General features: G+C 31.4%; 2 protein-coding genes and 2 long non-coding RNA genes across 4 annotated transcripts in view; 2 read left to right on the top strand and 2 right to left on the bottom strand.

Moving 5' to 3' along the window:
* LOC102669442 (uncharacterized) overlaps positions 1 to 23,481 on the top strand; it is a 117,222-nt gene that overhangs the window by 42,580 nt on the left and 51,161 nt on the right. The gene's annotated exons all lie outside the window — the stretch shown is intronic.
* On the bottom strand, positions 10,716 to 11,280 carry LOC121174037 (uncharacterized). Its single transcript, XR_005889727.1, has 2 exons — positions 11,139 to 11,280; positions 10,716 to 11,007 (listed from the first exon to the last, which is right to left on the bottom strand). It is a non-coding gene; the product is annotated as an uncharacterized lncRNA (long non-coding RNA).
* Positions 11,243 to 12,779, top strand: LOC102669713 (uncharacterized). The gene is made up of 3 exons (XR_419646.4): positions 11,243 to 11,381; positions 11,819 to 11,895; positions 12,178 to 12,779. It is a non-coding gene; the product is annotated as an uncharacterized lncRNA (long non-coding RNA).
* LOC100820148 (uncharacterized) lies at positions 18,351 to 21,181 on the bottom strand. Its single transcript, XM_003551606.5, has 3 exons — positions 20,355 to 21,181; positions 19,174 to 19,902; positions 18,351 to 19,016 (listed from the first exon to the last, which is right to left on the bottom strand). The coding sequence occupies exons 1-3, from the start codon at positions 20,970 to 20,972 to the stop codon at positions 18,831 to 18,833; spliced, it is 1,533 nt and encodes a 510-aa protein (XP_003551654.1). The 5' UTR covers positions 20,973 to 21,181; the 3' UTR covers positions 18,351 to 18,830.

Below are 23,481 nucleotides of genomic sequence, written 5' to 3' on the forward strand. Positions count from 1 at the left end.
TGTCATTACTTTTAGTTTCTAAAAAGATTAAAAATAAGAAAAAAGTTAAGGAACTAAAATCAATTAAAAAAATTTAGAAATTAAAAACAAAAACATTAAAAAACAAAATTTAGAAATTTAGTTTGTCATTACTTTTTGTAAGCTCATCTTTTGCATGTGTGTTTGACTGCTATCATCATGAGAGCAGAGATGTTGATGCATCATGGGACGGAATCTTCCACCTTAGGCTTTGTTGGGAAGGACTACTCTGATGGATCATGCTGCTACTCTTCTCTTTCATCTCATCCCAGTGGTATTGTCGTAGTAATTAATAGTTATGGCCAGCCTGGGCAGTGGTTTATGTTGTTAGCCCCACTCCTTGTTTTGGATGTTTACATGGATTTTTATGTATTATTTTTGGGCAGGCACATATATTTTATTTGCTAGTTTTCGTTCTTATGTTTAGAGTTTGAATCATGTTGTTGGTTTTATATTGGTCATGAAACTTATGGCATATGTGTAGACTTACTTTATGTACGTTTGAGGTTTATTTGCAGATGTGTATGCAGTTGCTTCCTTATGCGTAGGTAGTGTTCATATTTAATTTATACAGAAGCAAAAAAACTACCCAACTATTTATTAAATAAATTAGTTCAAAGATTGTCCTTAAAATTAAACCATTCCATTTTGAAAATAGTTGTTGACGTGTTGCAATAGTCATCGGGTTGTTAATTTAGGTTGTTATATACTAAACTACATGATTAGAAGGGAGGATTTTATTAAAAATAAAAAATTATATTTATAAAATTTTAAGAGAGATTAATCACCAGGATGCAACACATTTATAACATGATCACCCCAAAAGTATGCAGACTTCATAAAAGTTTTTTCAATATTCTCTCTCAGAGTCACAATTTTATGTCTTAAAATATATTTGTGAGGGTGGTTAATTCGCTTTGTTTAGGTGAGCTTCATCTAAATATGATTGTTAACCGGAAAATGATCAAGTGTGACAAAACTTACTACTAATCACGCTTCATAATTAATTAATTATCTGCATAAAAGGATAGTGTTCCCTGAAATCATTTTTTTAGAGTAAAAACTTCAATGTATGGAAGGTTTGTTTTTCGACAAAGTCAATTTTCAATAGAAAATGTTATCCTCTAGAAAGAAATCTGTTAAAAATAATAAAGGAGCCTTTTAATGAATTGATCTTATCCAAATATATTTTGGATTGAATTTTATCGAATACAAAAGATAGAAAATTTTGCTAAGTGTTTCCAGAAAGAACTTTTCAACAAAAATTGTTTACAAAGAACTTTTAAACAAGTGGCGCACACTTTTAATAAGAAATTGGAAGTTTATAAACTTTTTCCATTTATCGCTCATGTTGTTACACCTATATATTGTTATTGGTTTCAAAGTCACACCATATGTATTCGTTTCACTCTTAAAGAAATGTATTTCTTTTTGTTTAATTTACTGCACTTTTCCTCTTAATCCTTAAACTTTTTAAATTGTCAAAATGATAAAAAAAAATGTTTTGTTTGATATAAACATTCGCTTAAGCTGAAAAACTATAATTGTTTGTTCGATGAAAAGAAACTTACAATCGAATTTTGGATGTCTCACAAATAAATAAAAAAGTTATTTATTAATACAATCCAACGTGAAAGTTATTATAGTCATATATATAGGAAATCTTTTCGAAAACATTTTTATGATTTTCACGGTTAACATCTTATAATATATTTATTATAGTATTTGTTAATTATTAAATATAATCTACAATAATAAGGATAAATAGTATTATTAAATCTTATATTCTTTAAAACTAATAAACATGATATATTATATTTGAACGCGTGACTTTTCATATAAATCTATATATACTAAAAATCTATCATTAGATAAAAAGTAAATTTTAAAATAATTAAAAGAAATTATATATAATAGGTTAAAGTATTCTTTAAAATTTTACTATCTGCATTATTTTTTTAAATACTTTTAAAGACTATTATTAAATATATAATTAAAATAAATCAATTATTTTTTATATTTAAATTAAAATAAATATTTTGATATAGAGCTTTAAATTTTCAGAACAATTCTTCAGTGAGAGTTGTTTTAGAAATTTTTCTTCAACGAGGACGTTTTTATGGATTTTTTTAACCTCTTATCATTTAAACATATTCTTTCATATTTATTTCAACATTAAATTTTAATTTTTAATTAAAGATATTATTAGTAAAAAAATAATTTTGTATTGCAATTTAAATGATTTATTATACAAATTTAAAATATAATTTATATGTTCAAAAATATTTATTCATTATGTCTTTAATGATAAGATTTTTTATAAATTATAAAATTTATTTATTATAAATTTTAATTAGATAAAGAACATATTTTATCATGTGAATTGCACAGGGAGTATCTTATTTTTAATTTCTACTCTTAATCATTTGACAAATTATTATATTTAATAAACACAGTACTTAATGTTATTGAAAATTTAGATTTAATTTAATATATTAAAATGTATCACAGAATGATTTTAGCTTTAAAATGTATCATAAAGCCATGTAGTAGACCTTGCATTTTATTCTTTCAGTCGTTTCCTTATATATATTCAATGCTCATCTACCTTGAGTCAGCCATCAATCTTTCGAAGACAAAATCCAAGACTATTGATCCACTCAAACTAAGAGTAAGAGAATCCTTCAATAAAATTATATAATGATAATCACCTTATAACATTACCTTATAAAACGTTTTGGGTGCACCTTTGTTGTGCGACGTAAAAACAATAGACCGAATTCTATGCTCTAATCACACTAATTGTATCACAATTGTTCCAGTATAGCTTCCATGCTAGGTTTTTCGACAATGTGTTTTTGGTTGGAACAAATTGTCAGGAGGTTGAGTGGTGTGGGAGGAGAGTGGTTTTCGAAATGTAGAAGCGTGTATTTTTTCGAAAAAGATTTAAATTGGGGAAGAAAGAGAAAATGAGAGTGTGTTTTATAAGGTAGTTTGAGGTGGAGTGTCTTTTTTCTTTTTCCGAGAAGAAATAGAAGAGAGAGATGAGATAATGTGTTTAATGGGTAGTTTCAGTATAAAAAATGAGAAAGAAAGTGGATTAATATAAAAGGGGAGTGAAAATAGCAATTACCAACTTAACAAATCTTTTAGGCTTTTTTTTTCTTTTATTTCTATTCTTTAATTTTATTCTACCTTTTCATACTGATTGCGCATATTAGCCCAAAATATTAGTTGAATATCCATACCCTTATGTATTTTATTCTTTATAAGAGGATCCCAAAACATTCTATCAGCCTGCTATTCCATCTTTTCTTTTCTCTCTTCTATTTTTTTGGGGGGATTGCATGAGCTGAAAAAGCTCTGTCAACTTTTCTCCTGATCTTTACAATTCATTATCATTTTCTTTTTTTCTTTTTTTCATTCTTGAGCCATATGGGTCAAAGACCTTTAGCCACTATTTTATTCCTATTAGCTCTTTCTACATTTTACACCATTGGAATCCATTCTAAAAATAATAAAGAAAATTATGAATTATAATAATAAAATTTTTGGGATTCTAACCAAAAATGACTTAAATAACTCCTCTACCACAAATATTAAAAGATGCTCTTACTTTAAATTACATGTATAAACTGATTTCGATTAGACTGGTACAAGAACAATATATCAAACTAAAGCGCAAAATTTAATTAAAAAACAAAAATGAGATAAATAAATTGTAAATTGTTTGTTTTGCAAAAAAAAATGGAATACTTTTGTGGGGAGTCACCCCAACATTTATTCAAGGAAAACGTCGAAAAAATAAAAAAAAAAAGATAAGGAATGGTCTACGGTTTAAGAAAAAGGATTCGAGAGTTGTTTACGCATAGAGAAAATGTTCAGCCGCTTGTCATGAAAACGACATCCTTTATTCGAATGCGCTACAAAATAAAGTGACTTTTAATTATTTATCTTCCCTTGAAAACATAAATTATATTTTTTTTTCATTTAGAAAAGGAAATCAAATTTTTATTATTAAAAAGTTATTTTTTTAGTTTTTTTTGTCGATAAGGGATTTGACCTCGCTCTTACGTATCCCGAGGTGCAATAAGGAAATCAGACTTACATAGTTCTTTGTATTGTGAAAGATTTTGATTTTGTGGTAAACTTTGTGAACTCAAACAAGTCGAAGACCCAACATGTCATCCACAAAATTTACTCACACTCTATTGAAACACTACCAAGCAAGTCAGAGATCCAGCATGAAGTGCATATAACATGGAAGGATTATTTATTTGAGAATGTTACCATTTTTTTTGAAAATATTTTAGTTTTGTGGTAAAATTTGCGAACTCAAGCAATTCAGAGACCCACCATATCATCCACAAAATTTACGTACACGTTATTGAAATACTGCCAAGCAAGTCGGAGACCCAGCATGGAGCGCATGGAACGTAAACAAGTACTAAATAATACTAATGCGGATTTACAAAAATAAATAAATATTTTGACATAGTACTACGAAATTAGGTAAATATAATGGAAATGAATTGAATAGAAATGGGGAGTATATTTAAGGGTGTGGGGTTGAAACATGGGAAAAATAAGATGAATAACAAGATATTTATAATATAAATATTAATTAAACTAACTAACAAATTATGATAAAAAACATTGAAGAATAAACGATAGAGACAATAAAAAAAATAAAACAAAAGCTATTTACTAATATGTATAATTATTTTTATTTTTTGTTTTTTTATCAAATTCAAAGGGTTGACTTAGACTTAGGCAACACTAATGAAGTGTTGACATGACAGGGCTAGTCACCATCCTAGGTGGCATGAGTGCACATATAAAACAAGGGGTATAACCATTAATTTTATTTTATTTCAGACATCACAAAAAAAAGGACTAGCCCAAAACGAAAAAACGAATATGTTAGAAAAGAGGTGTAAATAGTAAAGTTCATTTTATGCCAAACTTCACAAGAAATGGGCTAGGCCCAAAACCAGAATGGTGCATGTATTAAATACAGAGTGTGAATAACGTTTTCATTTTATTTCATATTATTCACAAAAATGGACTAGGCCCAAAATAAAAAAAGGGGTGCATTAAAAAAAAGTGGTCTAAACAATGTTTATATTTTATTTCAGGTTTTGCAAAAGTGGGTTGGGCCCAAAATGGAAAAAAAAACATGCAGGTATGAATAACGAGGTCTAAATAACGTTTGTATTTCATTTCAGGTTTTCCAAAAGTGGGCTAGGACCAAAATGTAAAGAAGAGGTGCTTCTCTAAAATACAAGGTGTAAATAGTATCTCTATTTTATTTTCAGGTATTGCATAAGTGGGCTAGGCCCAAAACGCAAAGAAGAGGTGCATCTGTGAAGAACGGGGTGTAAATAACATTTCTATTTTATTTCAGGTTTTGCAAAAATGGGCTAGACCTAAAAAGGACATAGAAATTGTTTTTTTTTTACGTTTTTATTTTTTTAAAGGGTTGGGTTGAAAGTGGGTCGGGGCGACCCGACCCAACCCGCAATTAAGCAATTGGGTTACAAAATCCTAATTGCCTCGTGCAAAAAATGGCACGGCTAACACGAAAGCCACCACGGAGGGTGGCGCATTGTCCATGGCACCACTGGTGCAAAGTCCAGTGGTGCGAGGCTGCTGCAGGGCCGACAGTGGCAAGACAACGATGGTGGTGGAAATCTCACAATGGTCCAAACAAATAATAAAAAAGAAAAAGAAACCAAAATGCAAGTGATAGGGCCCTTAACACCATTGGCAAAGGACCCATAGGCACGAAGCTACCACATGATAGTGGCATAGACAAAGTCATTGCAGCTTCACCACATTTGGAAATAAAAAAAGAAAAATAAAAAAATAATAAGCAACTGAACAGTCAAACCAAATAAAAGGGTAAGAAGAAAATAAACAAAACAGTATGCATAAACCTTGTCAGAGGCCATGGTAAGGTCACCGTGGAAGGTGACGTAGTGCTGTGATATGAAAGAAGAAGAAGAAGAAAGAAAGAAAGAAAGCAAGAAAGAGACTCAAAATGCGTAAAGTGGGGAAGAATGAGGGGTTATCTGATGACCCTTCTTCTTGTCAAATGGCACCACCAGATAGGTCTTTTTTTCCTTCTCGCGATCCGCACTGCTATCCTTTGGAGTTTCATTCTTTTCCTTTTTAGGTTGAGTACCTTCTTCTTGATCTAATGGGCTCTCCATGAAAGCCTAGGTCACAAAAAGTTTTTTTTTTTAATTTTACTTTTCTCACTCTTTTCTTTTTTGTTTTTTTATCATGTTTTCTTCTCTTTTTTTCTTATTTTTTTAGGATTCATTTTTTTTCTTTTTTTTCTTCTTTTTTTTTCATTTTTATAGTTTTTTTCATCATTCATTTTTTTTACATTGTCTTCTTCTTTTTTTTTTTTTTACTTTTTTTGCTTTTCTCTATTTTTTCTTTCTTTTTTTATCTCTTTTTTTTCTGCCCATTCATTATTTTGTTATTTTCTTTTTCTTTTTCTTATTTTTATTTTTTATATGTTTTCTTCCTTTTTTTTTCTACTTTATTATTTTTCTTTTTCTTTTCTTTTTTTCTTTTGAACCCGAACAAAATTAGGGTCGGTCGAGTTCAAATTGATATTAAATGTCCAAAATAACTGATGTTAAAAACAATTTTTCTAGTAGTAAAGAGCAAAAATTAGTTGAGTTTGTGTAATAAAAATAAAAGTGTTGATTAGTGTGGTGAATTAACGTTGAGGATCTACATGAGAGCAAAAGTGAGGATCACCAATGTGATGCAATGATAGAGGACTATCCAAGGAGGAAGAGTTTGACTTGGGTGGGGCTCAACATGGATGGATGAATCACTTGAGCAAGGAATAAGAGATTTCAAAAAGAGTTTGACAAAATACTAAATTCTCCCTATTAAATTATATTTTGGGCCCTGCTTTCACAACAAGCTCCAAAGACTAATTGAAGGAAATATGAGTGTGCATGAATATTACAAAGAGATGGAGATTTCCTTAATTAGGGCTCAAATTGAGGAGTCTCAAGAGGACATCATGGCAAGGTTTCTGCATGGTCTTAATAGGGAGATCCAAGACATTGTAGAATTGCACCATTATGCCTCTTTGGAGGATCTCATTCATCAAACTATCAAAGTGAAGTAGCAATTAAAGAGGAAGCAAATACACAAGAAGTCTCCTTATGGCTCTTCAATTTAGAAGGATAAGGAGACATTCAAGAAGGAAGGAGGGTCTTCATTCATATATCATGAGAAAATTGTTTCACTTAGTATAAATAATTCTAACCCTACTCTCACTTCTTCAAAAACGAGTTATATTAAATGTTTTATGTGTTTGGGAAAGGGTCACATTGTTTCACAATGTCCTAACAAAAGGACTATGGTTGTGTTAGGTAATGGGAATATCATCAGCGCATCTTCTTCTAGCTCTTCTAGTTCTTATAGTGAGAGTGAAAGTGAATGTGATGTATAACCCCTGGAAGGTGATCTTTTGATGGTTAGGAGGTTAATGGGTAGTGTGTGTAAGGATAGAGATGAAACTCGAAAGGAGAACATTTTTCATACTAGGTGCATGGTCATGGGGAAAATATGCTCTTTGATTATTGATGGGGTAGTTGCACTAATGCAGCTACCCAAAGATTGATTGAAAATCTTGCTTTGAAAATATCCATTCACCCTAGGCCTTACAAACTACAATGGTTGAGTTAGAATAGGGAGCTAGTTGTAGACATACAAGTTTTGATATGCTTCTCCATTGAAAAATATGTTGATGAGATATTGTTTGATGTTGTCCCTATGGAGGCTAACCATCTTTTACTTGGAAGGTCTTGGCAGTATGATAGAGATGTTGTCCATAATGGTGTCACAAACAAATTTTCATTTGTGCACAAAGGGAAAAAGGTTACGACACACCTTTGTTTCTAAGTGAGGTTTATGAGGATCAAATAAAAATAAGAGTGAAAAAAGAACAAGAAAGAGAAGAAGAGAAAAATTTGTAAAAAAAGATGAAAATAAAAAAGAAAGAAAAATACAGGTTTTGTTCATGAGTGAAAAAAGAGATGAAGAGAGTGATGCTAGCCAGACAACCTATGTATTTACTAATGCCTCATGATTATTGTTGGTATTCTATTGCTAGTTCTTTGCCTATAGGCATGGAAGAATTACTGAAGGAGTTTAAGGATGTCTTCCCCAAATACACCCCTTTTGATTTGTTACCTTTTCTTAACACTTCTGCTATGATGAATAGGGATGGGCTTTCTAAAGTCAATTTTGTTAAGAGTTTGCATGAGAAGGTGAAAGCACAAATTGAGAAAAGGTTGAACATATGTGCTAAGTATGCCAATACAAGGAGAAAGAAAATGGTTTTCAAACTTGGTGATTGGGTTTGGATTCACTTAAGGAAGAATAAGTTTACTTCCAAAAAAAAATCTACACTTCAAGAAAGGAGAGATGGTCATTTTTAAGTTTTTGAATGCATAAACTATAATGCATAAAAAAATTAGTTTACTAATAGACTGTGGGGTGAGCAATACTTTTAATGTTAGTGACCTGACTCTTTGTGATGTAGGTACCTTTGACAACAAATCTAGGCAAATTTTTTGTAATAAGGGAATGATAGAGGATTATCCAAGGAGGAAAAGTTTGACTTGAGTGGGCTCAACATGGATGGATCAATAACTTAAGCAAGGAGTAAGAGATTTCAAGAAGAACTTAACGAGAGAATAAATTCTTTCGTAAAATTTAGCCAACTTTTAGGATATTATTTTATTTTTGTTTTGAATTGTATTTTGAGTTGTAATGGGTTGTCACAACCTTTTATTGTTATTTTTAAATCTTTTAATTATTAGATTGGTCATTGGACCTTGAACCTAATTTAGGGTTATTAGTAGGAGTGTAAATAGACTCCTTAAAACAATTTGTTAGTGGCTTTCAATGAAATTTCATATTAGATACATTTAAGAGAGTGTACTCTTAGCTCTTGTGTGAAATCGTAGGTTATCATATAATTTTATTCTTTATGAGAATTATTCTCAATTTATCAATGTTACAATATTGTGGCGTTATTTTTTCTATCTTTTTTTTTAATTCTATTTTTTTTTCTCTTTATTCTCTCAAATTTTAGAAAATATCAAATAAATTTTTTAATTTATTGATGTTAAAAATTAGATCCATAAAATTAGGATTCCATCAATGCACTGCAAATAAAGAAACGAAATAATGAGAAAGGAAGGTTCAATGGAATGGGAGTTGTGATATTCAAAAGAGAGAAAAAAATATCCATGGAAAGTGATTGTGTACACAACGTGAATCATGCTGTGGTTCGATGGATGAGGTTTTTGTTTTTTTTTTTTCAAAGACAAACGAACAAAGAGTTAGTGCTTGTGAGGTAATAAGTGTGTGTTTTTGGGAGGAGTGATAATGTGAGTGTAATCGTTGCACGCGGAAAATAATGTTCCTGGGCCCTAGAGTAGATTAAAGTAAGTGTATTATGGGAAAGAGAGAGTGGTTGCAGCGTGGTGGTAAGATATGCGGCAAAAACACTAAAAGGAGGCACTTTTACAAATTATTTACCAAAAAGGGGCTCTTTTGCAATTATTTACCTAGGGGGGTCTGTCTTTTTATTACAAAGCGTCCCCCAGCCAGGCGCTTCCATGGATTACGCGACACGTGGCACCGGCACGGCGCACGAGGGAGCAGCAGGGTAGCGCCCCTGACGCGGGCGCGTCTAGTAGCGCCCTGCCACTGGGCGCGACTGGTGGCGCCCCTGCTGCAGGCGCAACCCCAGGCGCCTAGGGAACAGGCTCATGCCCCCCCCACACCCCCCAGCCTCTTCCCACACCCCCTGGTCTGTTTTTGTCACACCCCTCAGTCTCTTCTTCTCACACCCCCCAGCCTCTTCCCACACCCCCATCCCAAAATTGTATATTTTTTAATTTGTTTATCAAAATTTTAAATTTTGTTTCATTTTTGTTATTAGTATTATTTGTTATTTTTTTATATTCCCACACCCCCACACCCCCACCCCAAAATTTCAATAAGATTATTTTTTATACACTCTAAATTGTATATTTTTCAATAATCCTGATAGGGCAGCTAGAAATTGGAATCGGCCATGTGGGACTTCGTCGCGGCATCACAGACATAGTGATGATCGATTAATAATGAGTTTACATTTTTTCCGCATGGTTTAACATTTTCATGTACTTTGTATTATTTTTTTTCATGTGTTTCATATTGTCATATACTTTGTATGATTTTTTTTCATGTTAATTTTATATTATTGTCACTACAACATTTCAATCTTATTGTGCAATACTTTTAAAATAAATAAAAATAAATAACTATAATGTTAATGACACATAATGACGCGACTAGGTTCAATTACATATTGGGTAGTTAAGTGTTTCACTAATGTGTATCACATTACGTGCTGCTTTTGAGGTTAGTGTTATGGCTTTTGGGTGTCTTGGACTATATGACAGGTGCTGAAGGTTGGTTTTGTTTTCACTATACAGAGCTTATACATATTGCTGATTTCTCATGTTTTTGTGTTAGGCATGAGCATTCTTTGTACTTGAGTCTAGTGTCCTGTATCCTTAATGAATTAATTGGCTTATATAAAATAATTTAATAGAAATGATGATAAAAAGAGAAGAAAAAAAAATGGAGGACAATTTTATAAATTTTAGATCAAAAGAAATTTATGTATGTATGATCATTATATACACAGGGTCATCGTATTCAATAACGGTCATTTGTATACAAAGTGAAGATTCACCCTGTCCTTCTCATTTTTTCTGCTCTGTCTGCTCATCACACACGCTATCTCTTAATTTTCCTCTTCTCTCTCCTTTCACACGTTGTCTTTTTTCTTTTTTTTTTTTTCTCCCTCTCACATGTTTTTTCTTTTTTTCTTCTTCTTCTGCCGCGGCCCACCTCCTTTCCCTCCGCTGCAACCCACTCCCTTCCTCAAATCTTGGCAAACATTTTTAGTGAGAAATATAATGAAAATCTGATTTTGAACTCAAAATTCTTATTCAAAATCAAACACTAACGAAGCTCTTATTAGCTTGAGGGAAGGAAAAATTAGCAAAAAAAGTACTTACTGTTGCGATAAGTTAGACGCATTTTAAGCAGAGTGGGTCATTTTGTGTCTCGCAAATATCACCGGATGGTGATGAATAGTCTCCATCAATGGTGTCCTGTCAGTTCTGTAGCCAAAAGCAGTCAGACAAAGGCTATTAGACGAGAAGGAGCTATCATTCTTCGTCTAAAGCTTCAAAAGGACACTGATGCATTCAGACTAGAGAGAGAGAAGGAAGCGACCAAAAGGGTATATATGGTGAAAGGTAACTTGCTTGGGGGCTTCAAGGCCTTTGTCAGTTTTAACTTTTACTTAAAACATTGTTTTTCCTTCAAAGTGGATGAAGTTTATTTAAAAATTGAATTATATAATCTCTATATAGTTGCAATTTAAATACGCAGCATTACATTATACCTTTCATCTGACAAACCAGATGCAAAACTTTGTTATCTCGTTGGTCGGAATAATACTAGAATAATGTGAGAATAATCATCCGTGCAATCCATTTGTTTATGGGATGTTGTATTGGTCGGGTAAATGGCTTAAAAAAATGAAAAACATGCGCGATTTCGTCATCACGAGAAAAAAAAAAGAATTTTGGTGATATATATATATATATATAAACAATTTAAGTATTTTCGAAATTTAATACAAAATTTATTAATAACCTATATTTATTATAACGATATGTGTGTTTTGCAGCTGTTTGATTTTGCTGACAAGTATAGGGTTCTTACTCGGTTCTTGTCCATATATTCTATTGCTACTCAGGTTACCAGGTAATAGACAAAGATACTGTTCCTGCTTAAACATTTAAACCCTAATTAAATATTTTTTCATAGATCATTAATTCACTAGCTAAGGCCTATATTTCGAATTTTATGCACAAAAGGATGAACTGTTATGGGCTGCTTCTTGGCTATATAAGGCTAGTGGAGAAAGCAAGTACTTGAGTTAAATTAATACCCAGTTAACTATATACAGTGTAACAAAATTCTTTTATTTATATATCTTTAGTTTGAAGGTTATAATTCTAATCCGTTTCTATTTCTTTTCTCCAGGAATATTCTATGGAGGGAAGAAAGATTTAAGAGTGACATTGAATCATTTATGTGTTCAATGATGTAAACAAGCAGCTCTCTACATATTAAAACAACTCCTGATATATATATATGTATATGTATTATTAACTAACAATTTTATTATTTTTTATTATATATTAATATTAATTAGAGATACATGCATGGTATTATTGGTGGAAAAGATAAATATTTTTTTTATCGATAAATAAACTGATTTGTTAGTTTTATTTGTTTTATAAGAGATTAAATCCGTGATATTTTTTTAAAAGAGAGAGAAAAATAATCCATGAAAAGTGATTGTGACTGCAACGTGAATCATGCTTTGGTTCAATGGATGAGGTTTTATTCCCCCCCCCTAAAAAACAAACAAAGAGTTAGTGCTTGCGAGGTACTTAGTGGGTGTTTTTGGGATGAGTGATAATGTGACTGTGATCATTGCACGTGGAGAATAATTGTACCTGGGCCCTATAGTAGATGACAAGAAAGATTAAAATAAGTGTATTATTGGAAAGAGAGAGAGTGGCTGCAGCGTGGTTGAATGATGATATTTTAAATTAATAAAGGCATTGATTTTTCTTTTATTATTTTAATTTAATTACATTTTAGATTTTTTAGATATCTTAATTGTACTATTTTAATTACCTCTTATTATCATAATTATGCAATTTTGATATCTTTGTCGACTTTTTTTATATCTAATAATTTTTATTGAAATATATCAATATGATAATGATGTGATTAACAAGTGATAGATCTAACATATATCAGGATGTGGTGACTTAATTTTACTTTTCTTCCATTTACTAAAAGTTTAATTAATGTGAGTACATGTTTACCTTAGACATCAACACGTTATATATAACACCCCTTGTCACACTTACTACTAAAATGATAAGTTAATTGCACTTTTATGTTACTACTAATTCATTTTGTAGGCTTGTTAGACTAACGTGTGAGCTCACTTTTTTGTGGACCATTTTTCCTACAAAAAGTTATGTAGGAAATTATAACTTTAATGAGAAAAATTACTTTGTCAAAAGAAATTAATTTATATTTTTAAAGAAACTTAAAAAAACCAATCTATTGATTAATGTAGAGCTGAAAATTATATTAATGAACATATTTTAGGAAATAATATATAAAAAAATTCAAATAAAAAATATTAAACTCAATTATATATTGTAAATATTTTTGCTTAAACATTTTATAAGAATCAGAAATTTACTGTCATGTGCGTACATAGCAATAATATTATGTAAGATCAAGTGCAGCATACTCGTAACCGTACCACGCCGAAGCATAATGTGAGTTATGCGATTAGATTCAATTTCATATTGGGTAGTTAAGTGTTTCACTAATGTGTATCACGTTACGTGCTGCTTTTGAGGTTAGTGTTATGGCTTTTGGGTGTCTTGGACTATATGATATGTGCTGAAGGTTGGTTTTGTTTTCACTATATATGTAGAGCTTTTATATATTGCTGATTTCTCATGTTTTTGTGTTAGGCATGAGCAATCTTGGTACTTGAGATATAGTGTCTTTTATCCTTAATGAATATTAATTGGCTTATAAAAAAAAGAGAGAGGATGAAGAACGTATATTATTACAGAAGTAAAACTGTAGAGATCGAATCTATAACTAACTAAAAATGACCCCAAACAATGAGGAATACAAAATTTAGGTCAACTTAACTGGACAGAACAGCTTAAAAAAAAATACTAAAACCTAAATTTATACATTATATGCAGTTAGTACCATATATAGCACTGTTCCCTCCATCTGTTATTTCGATGTTGTGGAATCCCACTTAACCTAAAAACAAATTAAAAGAATAATTACGTAAGTTTAACTATTCTGTTTTGTTACAAGTAAATAAAAGGACATGAAATCCGTATAAAAAGACTGCTATATAGTCCTTCTATTAGTATATATACTAAGCTTTTTATTTATTTATGACAGTTTTACGATTGGGGAATTGTCTCCCTTTGGTATGCAAAATACAGAAGTATCCTTTCAACATATTTTTGAAATGGATACATTGTTAGTTTTATTTTTATTTTATATCTTGTGAATTGGAGTAAACTTTTCATTTTTGTAGTGTTCCATTTAATCAACGTTTTTAACATCAATCTCAAGCAGTGTTTCATATAAATGGAAAGGGGAAATTACGCAAGCGAAAATATCAAACACGATCAATATTTATGCAATGATAGTGTTTGTTGGGACTTACCAAACAGGAATGAGGAAGTGCCCATGTTACAGTCAGTAAGACTATAATTGAACAGTCCATGAGTACTTCACAATAAATTCCTGAAACAAATAAGAGTGACTTGAGAATAACTGAAACTACATATAAAGATTCAGGTAGGTAAAATATATATTTAATACTTTATTTGCATGCAATTAGAGAAAGTTCAATGCTAACTTGCTTGATAAATCTCATTAATTAGTTGGGAGACAATTCGAATTATCATGTAATGACTGTAATATTGTTGATTTGGACTTTTAATATTGATATTGAAACGTTAACGTTAAAAGTAATAATTAATATAAGTTTTATTAAAATTGATGTAAAGATAAATCATATCATATTGATTTTTAGAAAACTAATATCTTATAAAAAAATAACTAAAAAATATAAAATATGTATAAAATAATATTAATTTCATGAAAAATCGATATTGCGTTTAATTTACAACATTATTTTTTCTAAAATTCTATGTTGTTTTCTACTATCCAGCACTCCGTTTCTAGAAAAATTGATGTTAGGTGAGCGAAAACATCAGTTTTTATAATAATTTCGATGTTGTTGTTTGGATTTTTTTTTAAATATCATATCTATTTTTTTATTACCCTAAATTAACCTGTAAATTAAAAAATAAAACTAATCAAGATAATTTTTATGCATTTTTCAGACAGATCATAATAATTGAATATTACCATGAATTAAAAGAAATACTTAAAATAATAAAAGTCAATACATAAAAATCAATTTTGTAACCTAATCTTAATTAGCAACCATTCTAAAATACTTAAACACATGGTTCAATTTTAACTTTAAAATAATGGATGATATAATAAAATATAAGTTAATTAATAAGTATAAATAATAATAATTATAAAAAACTGAATTACGTAAACAATTATCAAAACTTCTAACACTATCATTAATTAATGTGAAAAACAAGCTTCTGATCTTCCCCAACTGCGAGAACTTGTTTAGTATTAATGTGCTAGCTTCTTTTTTTTTTTTTTTTTATTGGATTAATTGAATTCTTTGCTAGAAGAATAACCTACCAAATTGATTTGATTGATAACTGATTCCACATTTCCCCCCTCATGTTGTGTTTCGAAAATTCCCAAATTTTCCTATTTAATTCTTAAAAACTAATGTAATGTTAAAAAATATGAAATTGCAATTAGGTATTTTTAAGAAAAATATGAAAAAGTTTTGATAACAATAAAAGTTTAAAGATTGTAATAAAGAAAAAGGTGCTGATCTTTACAAATAATGAAGTTAAAAATATATATAATTAATTAATGATGTTTAAAGATAGCAAATCTAACATTGAAACGTGCAGAAGAAATTTATTGAATAAGTGTGCAAAATTTAAAAAACTAATATCAAGTGTAATTCATGTTTTTTTAAAGGTAAATGGATATTATTAATGGGAATCAATATAAGATATATATCAAATGAAATGATTTGGTACAACGGTCAAAGACTCCCCAATCTAACAATTATCTGAATAAGTAAAAGACAAAAACAACTAAATAATGAGCAATTTTATTGCCCCTTCTCTTAGGTAATAGTAACAAACTATCCACATAAGACTTGGCATCAACCTGCAACAATCCTCCACCAGACCATGAAACTAACTATATATCCACATAAGGCTCCTGCATATGCTAACTTGGTGCCAACAAAACATCAACATATTTCGTAGCTGAAGCTAGGACATTTCCTTGAGCATCATAGAGAATTAAATCCAATCCAGTATCCTTTCTAATTGCAGCATCAAATTTGATTTAAATTTCCATTTCAATTTGAGGTTAAACTGTAACAAACATTTCAAAAATTGCATCACTTCCTTCTTGTTCTTTAATTACTTCATTTCCTTTTTAGATAATCAACATTTTAATTTTCCCCATCAAGTAAAGTGTAAAACTAAATTCATAAAAACAAACTCAAAAGAAAGAGACACAGAAAACAAAATTCGCGTGACCAAAGGTTCTAGGTATCTAGCTCAATTTTCGCGTGACCAAATCTTTTTTTATAAATGAAAGATATATCAATAATTAGAAAATTTATAAAATCCGCATTACAATCCGCACAACTACAACCACAATTTAGAATCATGCACAACTACAATTTCTTAATTAATTTCAAAACTAATGAATGTTAGAGATGCCTAAGAAGATAATGTAGTGATGATAGTGAGGGATCATATAGCCAATCCAATATGGTCCTATTCCTATGATCTCTTATTTTACTTGGTCCTTAATTTCTCTCCTTATTTTGTTGGATTTTCATTATGATTGCTATCTTTGGTTTTTTTTTTTTTTTTTTTTTTTCTGGTTTTCCCCCCTTCGATCTGTTTTTATTAAATTTATTGGCTCATTTCATAATGTAAGTTGTTGTTTCGGTCATATATATATATATATATATATATATATATATATATATATATATATATATATATATATATATACTTTTTTTACTTTTACTACTGTTGGACTTTAAAGATGCATAATAATTAATTCCAATTGCTTCCCAACTAAAGAAATTTATCGTGATAGTAGTTTATATTTGTCTGATTGCATATTTAAAAGAAGTATTTATATTCTAACTGAATCTTTTATCAACTCACATTTTTCTGTTTGTTCTGGGAATCCATCAGGCAGCACTCATTATTATACAATCATATAGACGACAATAAACATTGGGAATTCTTCTTAGCATCATATGGTAAGTTACAATATATGCATTATTGCTTTCATGCATACTATAATTTTCACAAACCACCGTGTGTAATAGATATTATGAGTAATACTGATTATGAAAGTTAATTAATTTATTATATATGATGATTTATATTAAATAATATTATAAAATTATTTTATAACTTTTTTTCTTATAATATTTCCATTCTTAAATATGTAATAAATCCTCATTTTTAATTAGAATTCTATTGCAATTTAAATTAATTTCAGTTTTTCTGAACTCATTTTTTCTTATTTTTTTTCAGGAATTCATTATCTAGTACTCACGAACTGTTCATTGTTTGGTAAGTTATTACTAGATTACCTGTTGCTGCAAAGCTGCATTTTTAACGGCTTTCCTATCATTGCGAAAATTAATCGTGTTTGAATCACTGCTTGAAATTGATGTAAAAAACGATGCTTAATTATAATGAAATAAAAAATGATAAGTTAATTTCCAATAATGCACAAAGTTCAAAGCTAACAATGCAATCTGTTTTTTAAAATATATTTAAAAGATACTTATGCATCTTGCATATCAAAAGGAGGAAATGTCTCCCCAATCGTGAAACTATGTCATCTTTCACTTTTCCAGTTAGAAATGTTTTCTTATTAAAAGATAAAAAAGCCTTAGTATATATTACAAGAAGCACTATATATATGGCAGCAGTCATTTTTCTTTATGGATTAATGTTCTTGTATTTATCGTAACAAAACAGAATACTCAAAGTTACATAATTATTCTTTGATTTTGTTTTTAGGTTGAATGGAACTCCAACATCGAAATATTGGATGGGGGAAACAATCATGGCAATATTATGAAATAAAGGTTTATGTCAAGTCTTTTTTTTCAAGTGTTTTTGTGGAGTAATGGTGACCTACATTGTGATGTATATTTTCTCTATTATTTGGTATGACTTTTAGTCAGTTACAGATCTTCTGTAGTTTTATTTAATTACAGATACCATGAATATATAATATAAATAAATACATAAAGCATACGGGTATAAAATTGTATATTAAATAGAATGTTACAATTTAATATTCAAATAATTAAAAATAGTATTTAGTTACCAAAATTATATATAAATAGCATTAAAATTAATAATTCAGTTATTCATTAAAAAACAATTAAGACTATTAAATTCAATTGCCTCCAACAAGTATTATAAAGTGAAAATTTCAATCAATGACTAGAATAGAATAACTTCAACTCCCCTGACTACAAGAAACAAAAAAACCAAAAGAACTCGAACTCTCCTTACATAGATATATACATTTTTCAGACAGGATGTGCTGATCATATCATTAAGAGATGAATACTAAAGATCTTTCGGAGGTCAATTTCTCAGAGCCGAAGAGCAGTTGTAGAGTTGGGGACCAACGTTCTAATCAATTCATAGAACAAAAGAATTAAATACTGCTACATAACCATCCAATTCCCTTAAACATTACAATTTCACACACCAAAATATTGCAGGATTGCTTTACACTGCCCCTAATCAGTTATTAACACCCATAAAGTTTAGGCTTTAATTTCTTCCTTAATTTGGCTTGTTCAGGCAGTTAACATCTACCTATTTTCTTTTCCATCACCTTTCTACTTCATTCTCTTCTCATTCCTTTGTTTCTTTCCCATCATATTATTATTATATGTCTTTCTCACTTTCTTTATCTTCCTTTTCTTTTTTCTTTCTGTGCCTTATTTTCTTCCTTCCCAGTAAACCCCAAAATGGAATGCATCTTTGGCATTTCCAATTCCACAATAAGTGGGATAGGCTCCTTGTGAAAGCAGCTTCGTTGGATGTCAAAGAAGCCATCAATAGGTTTAGTGCCTGACCAAAATAGACATAAGGAACGTCACCTCTAAATTGACAAAATGAAGACAAAGATTGTTAAATTAGACCATTGATATGAATCAAAATTTCTTAATCCAATATTGTGGCAGTGCAAAAGAACAAGTCGTTGGGAGTACTGAATTGTGAATATTACCTGTGACTTCCTGATTTCCACCAAATGTTCCTCCAAATCATCCAACAACCGGTCATTCTCCATAAATGGACATGGAATGCTTGAAGAAGTTGTCATCGCTTTCACTTCCAGATTATCGCTAACAACAAATAGACATGGCCTCTTCATAAATCCCACATCGGATTTTCTTGCTCCATCTGAAGATCTTGGGTCCAAAAGTTTGATATCTTTTGGATCTTTTAGCATATCTTTTTTCTTTGAAATCATATTCTTTTCACAGATGATACGTCCCCTATTATCTTTCACTATTCCAGTGCCATACCAATACTTGCCAGTGTCTTCTTCTGAAGCATTTATTGGATTGCTCCCACAACCAAAATGAAGAGCAACCTTTGGATTAAGTAAGGATTTGGTTGACGACGCTATGAACCATGATGGATCGAGATTCTTCACACTTGTGTACAACTTATCAATGCTTCCCAATGATAACTTGCCATTCACAAGGTACATAATAGATCCAAGTGGCATCGTGAGGAAGCTGACTAGAAAATCGACAAAGTCTCCATCTGCTTCAACAAACAGAATCTTGTTCTGTGATTTGCTCACTATTACCTTGATTTTTATGGAATCTTTCCATCGACTTGGGCCAATATCTGGTAAGAAAGAGGACGATGGCTCAGATTTTCCGTTTTCCAATGTGACACTTAGAGCAGATTTGGAGGTTAATGCTTGGTTTAGTATGCTAAATACCTGAGAAAAAGAAAACAGAAAACAATTCAAATTCTGAAGTTATAATTCATTAAACAAGGAAGATTATCAGTTTTACAAGCTAAGGAACTCGAGGAAGCTAGGTTATCAGTTTCACACAGTGGTAAATGCAGGTCAGAAAAATGTCTTGAATTCAATGTATCTGAACTTTCTAGCACAAAACACTCATTATAGTCCCCTAATGTTTTTTTCCCATTGGCATAAACTTATGACTCTTATAACTATTTGTTTCACAATATATATTCATGCTGAAGTCTAACTTACTATTTTGTAAAAATCTTTATTTGACGAGAAAAAATAAGGCAAAATCTCCGTTCCCTAACTTCTGTCGGCCCAACTAAAATAATATTGGGAGGAATTTATATTTTCCATTTCCATCCTTCTAACCAAACAACTCGCAAGTACCACCTCAAATGAATAAAAAGAAATATTACCTTATTTGTGTCAACATCTAGAGATTTTTCTTCCACCTTTCTGAATTCTTTGTGTCCGAGTTGGAGTGGTGGTTTGAAGGAGACACTGGGAGAGCTACGGAGCACTGTCAAGTCATCGAAGATCAAGAACATGGCGTCCCCTTTAACAAAAACACCATTGCCACCAGCAGGCTCTACCAGCATATCTAGTTGTCTTTTCATCAAGTTCCCACAGTGGCACTTTACCTCATCAAAAGTACTCAGCGAGAAATCACTGCCCTTTGAACAGATGTGACACACGAAATACTTTGTGGGCTGCGTATCATCCACCTTCAGTTTTAGTCTCTGGTAAGAGAATTGTAACGGGTTGCGCGGAGAAAGCAACATTCGCTTGCAGATGTCGTTCCAGAAAACATCTGGGTTCAGAGCTTCCACACTCTTGAATAGATTGTTAATGCAACCAATCTCTATTGGTTGCCCAAATGTGTTCCCAAGCCGGATGATAGTTCCCAATGGAAGGGTTAGGAAACTAAAGAGAACATCTACAAAGTGTCCACTTGCTTCCGCCATAACTACACGCTTTCGTTCATTGTCCACCCAATATCTCAAAGGGGCTGTTATTTCTTGGTTGGAAGCCATAACTGAAAACTTAAATTAAAGAACTTTTAATATCAAAGAAGTAAAATAACATACACGGGTTTTAGTGAAATTTCTGGCATCTCAACCTCAATTATTGCTCGGGATAAGGCACTTCCTAACTTTATATTTATAGAATTACTTGCGAGTCTAATTTTAAGGGATAGGCTAACATGCTGAGAGAAGGGTTGTGCAAGTCCATGGAAATAAAGAAGCAGTAAAAAGAAAGGCATGTTAGATATTAATTAGAAAAATAATAATAACAAGTTTTATGAGGCTTAAATTGTGGAAGATGAAAGTTGTAAGGTTGTGAGTTACAAAGTCTTGAATAAGCAATTATGTGAGCATTTAGTATTCTTGAATAAGCAAATTATGTGAGTGGTCACTCTATTTTAGTATAAATAGGGATCATACTCTTGTATTTGGTGTGCCAAATGAAATAAAATCTTCTTCTTCTTCCAACAAAGTAGCATCAGAGCTTGAGTTCTAGAGTGTTGAGAGAGAAACACTTTGTGAGTTGAGAGATGGCAAGCAATGGCTTGAGTATGTTTCAATTCCCTCGTCTTACCAAAGAGAATTATGATAATTGGTGTCGTCGCATGAAAGCCTTGTTAGGTTCTCAAGATGCATGGGAGATTGTAGAGAAAGGTTATGCCCAACCTCAAAATGAGACTATTTTGTCACCAAATGAGAAGGAGACTTTGTTGAAGTCGAAGAAGAAGGATTAACAAGCACTTACTTTCATTCATCAAGGTTTGGATGAAGCTATGTTCGAGTTGGTGTCAAATGCAACCACATCCAAAGAAGCATGGGAGATTTTGAAAACCTCCCTTGAAGGTGTTGATAAGGTAAAAAAGGTGCGCCTACAAACTCTACGTAGAGAGTTTGAATCATTGCATATGAAGGAATCTGAATCTATCTCAGATTTTGGCAACAAGGTGTTGGCTATTGTGAACCAAATGAAGCGTTATGGAGAAAATATGGAAGATGTTCGTGTGGTGGAAAAGATCCTTCGCTCCTTAATCGCTAAATTTGATTATGTGGTTTGTGCTATTGAAGAGTCTAAGGATTTAGACTCAATAACCATAGACCAATTGATGGGTTCTCTTCAAGCTTATGAAGAAGGGTTCAATAGAAGACATGATGAGCCATTGGAGCAAGTCCTCAAAGCCAAAGCTTCTTTGAAAGAAAATGGAGGAGAAAGTAGTCAAAAAGCACGTGGACGTGGAAGAGGACGTTGTCGTGGACGTGGTCATGGCCAAGGATGAGGAGGAAGAGGAGATCGTGATAATTTTGACAATAATGAATGGAGGAGCCATCAATCCACTAGAAGTCGTGGAAGAGGAAGAGGAAGAGGTAGAAACAATTATGAAAAAGCATATGAAAGGAGGTATGATAAATCTAATGTTGAATGTTTTAATTGTCATAAATATGGCCATTACTCTTGGGAGTGTAGAACAAATGTTGAAGAGAAGGTCAATCTTGTTGATGATAAAGAAGAAGTTGAAGAGTCAACACTACTACTATCACTTAATAATGGTGAGAAGGAAGACAAATGCTTATGGTATCTTGACAATGGAGCAAGCAATCACATGTGTGTGTAACATCCCAATTTTTCGTAAATAAATTTAAAAAGTTTTTTAGTAAAAAATAAATAAATATAGAGCAAATAATAGGCTGAGTACCCTAGGTATAAATAGTTATGTTAAGTCAGCTGCCTCCTTTTGGCCTCATTTTCGTTTTTCCCCTTCTCCTCTCAAAACCCTTTCTTTTTCCCGCAGCCCACCAAATCAGTCTCAGAAAAACGACGATCTCGAACCCGTTCACCGTTGGATCGTCGTGAAATTTGAGTATCATGTTAGCAATACAATTCCGAGCATTCTCACCGTTGGGAATTTAGATATCATGTCTGAACTGAGAGAAACACCCTTCGCATTGTAGCCTTTTTCTTTCCCGCAGAAACCCAGAGCTGTCTTGGTAAAACTACGATCCCGGTTTCGTTAACCGTTGGATTATTGTGAAATTTGGATATGTTGTTCGAAATTCAATTCCGCACGCTTCCACCGTTGGGATTTGCGAGATAATATTCGTGGAGGGAGAAAAAGGAATCGTATGAAGACAGTACAAGTGGAGGTTTCAATCTCTTCTCCGTCTCTCTGACGTTTGGGAATTCTATCGGAGCAGTTGGATGAATAATTGAAAGAATTTCCGGGAACCGCTAGAGATGTTGCTATCGCTGGCTGAAGACACGTGAGCCCGCTTAGAGGTAAGGGATGAGTTATTCACAATTGGGGGTTACTGAGAACATGTGTAGGGATCCTTAGAGGATTAAATTGGGGTTTTATTTTGAGATGTTTATTAAATTACAAATTTTCCTTTATGATTATAAATAAAATATTGATGTCCTAATGAAAATTGTTTGATAAATTGTGCTCTTGATATTTATATATTTTGACCTATGATTTTGATATAAGTGTGTAATATTATTTGAGGGGTTTTAGTTCTCATGTTG

The sequence above is a fragment of the Glycine max genome, chromosome 18 (genome assembly GCF_000004515.6).
Source record: "Glycine max cultivar Williams 82 chromosome 18, Glycine_max_v4.0, whole genome shotgun sequence".
NCBI lineage: Eukaryota > Viridiplantae > Streptophyta > Magnoliopsida > Fabales > Fabaceae > Glycine > Glycine max.

Excerpts from the sequence above, each read along its gene's own strand:
- LOC100820148 (XM_003551606.5), bottom strand. The coding sequence starts at position 20,972 with ATGGCTTCCAACCAAGAAATAACAGCCCCTTTGAGATATTGGGTGGAC. Across the intron at positions 19,903-20,354 it reads TAGATGTTGACACAAATAAG|GTATTTAGCATACTAAACCA; the intron begins GTAATATTTCTT and ends TCTTTTTCTCAG. Across the intron at positions 19,017-19,173 it reads TGGAAATCAGGAAGTCACAG|GCACTAAACCTATTGATGGC; the intron begins GTAATATTCACA and ends TATTTTGGTCAG.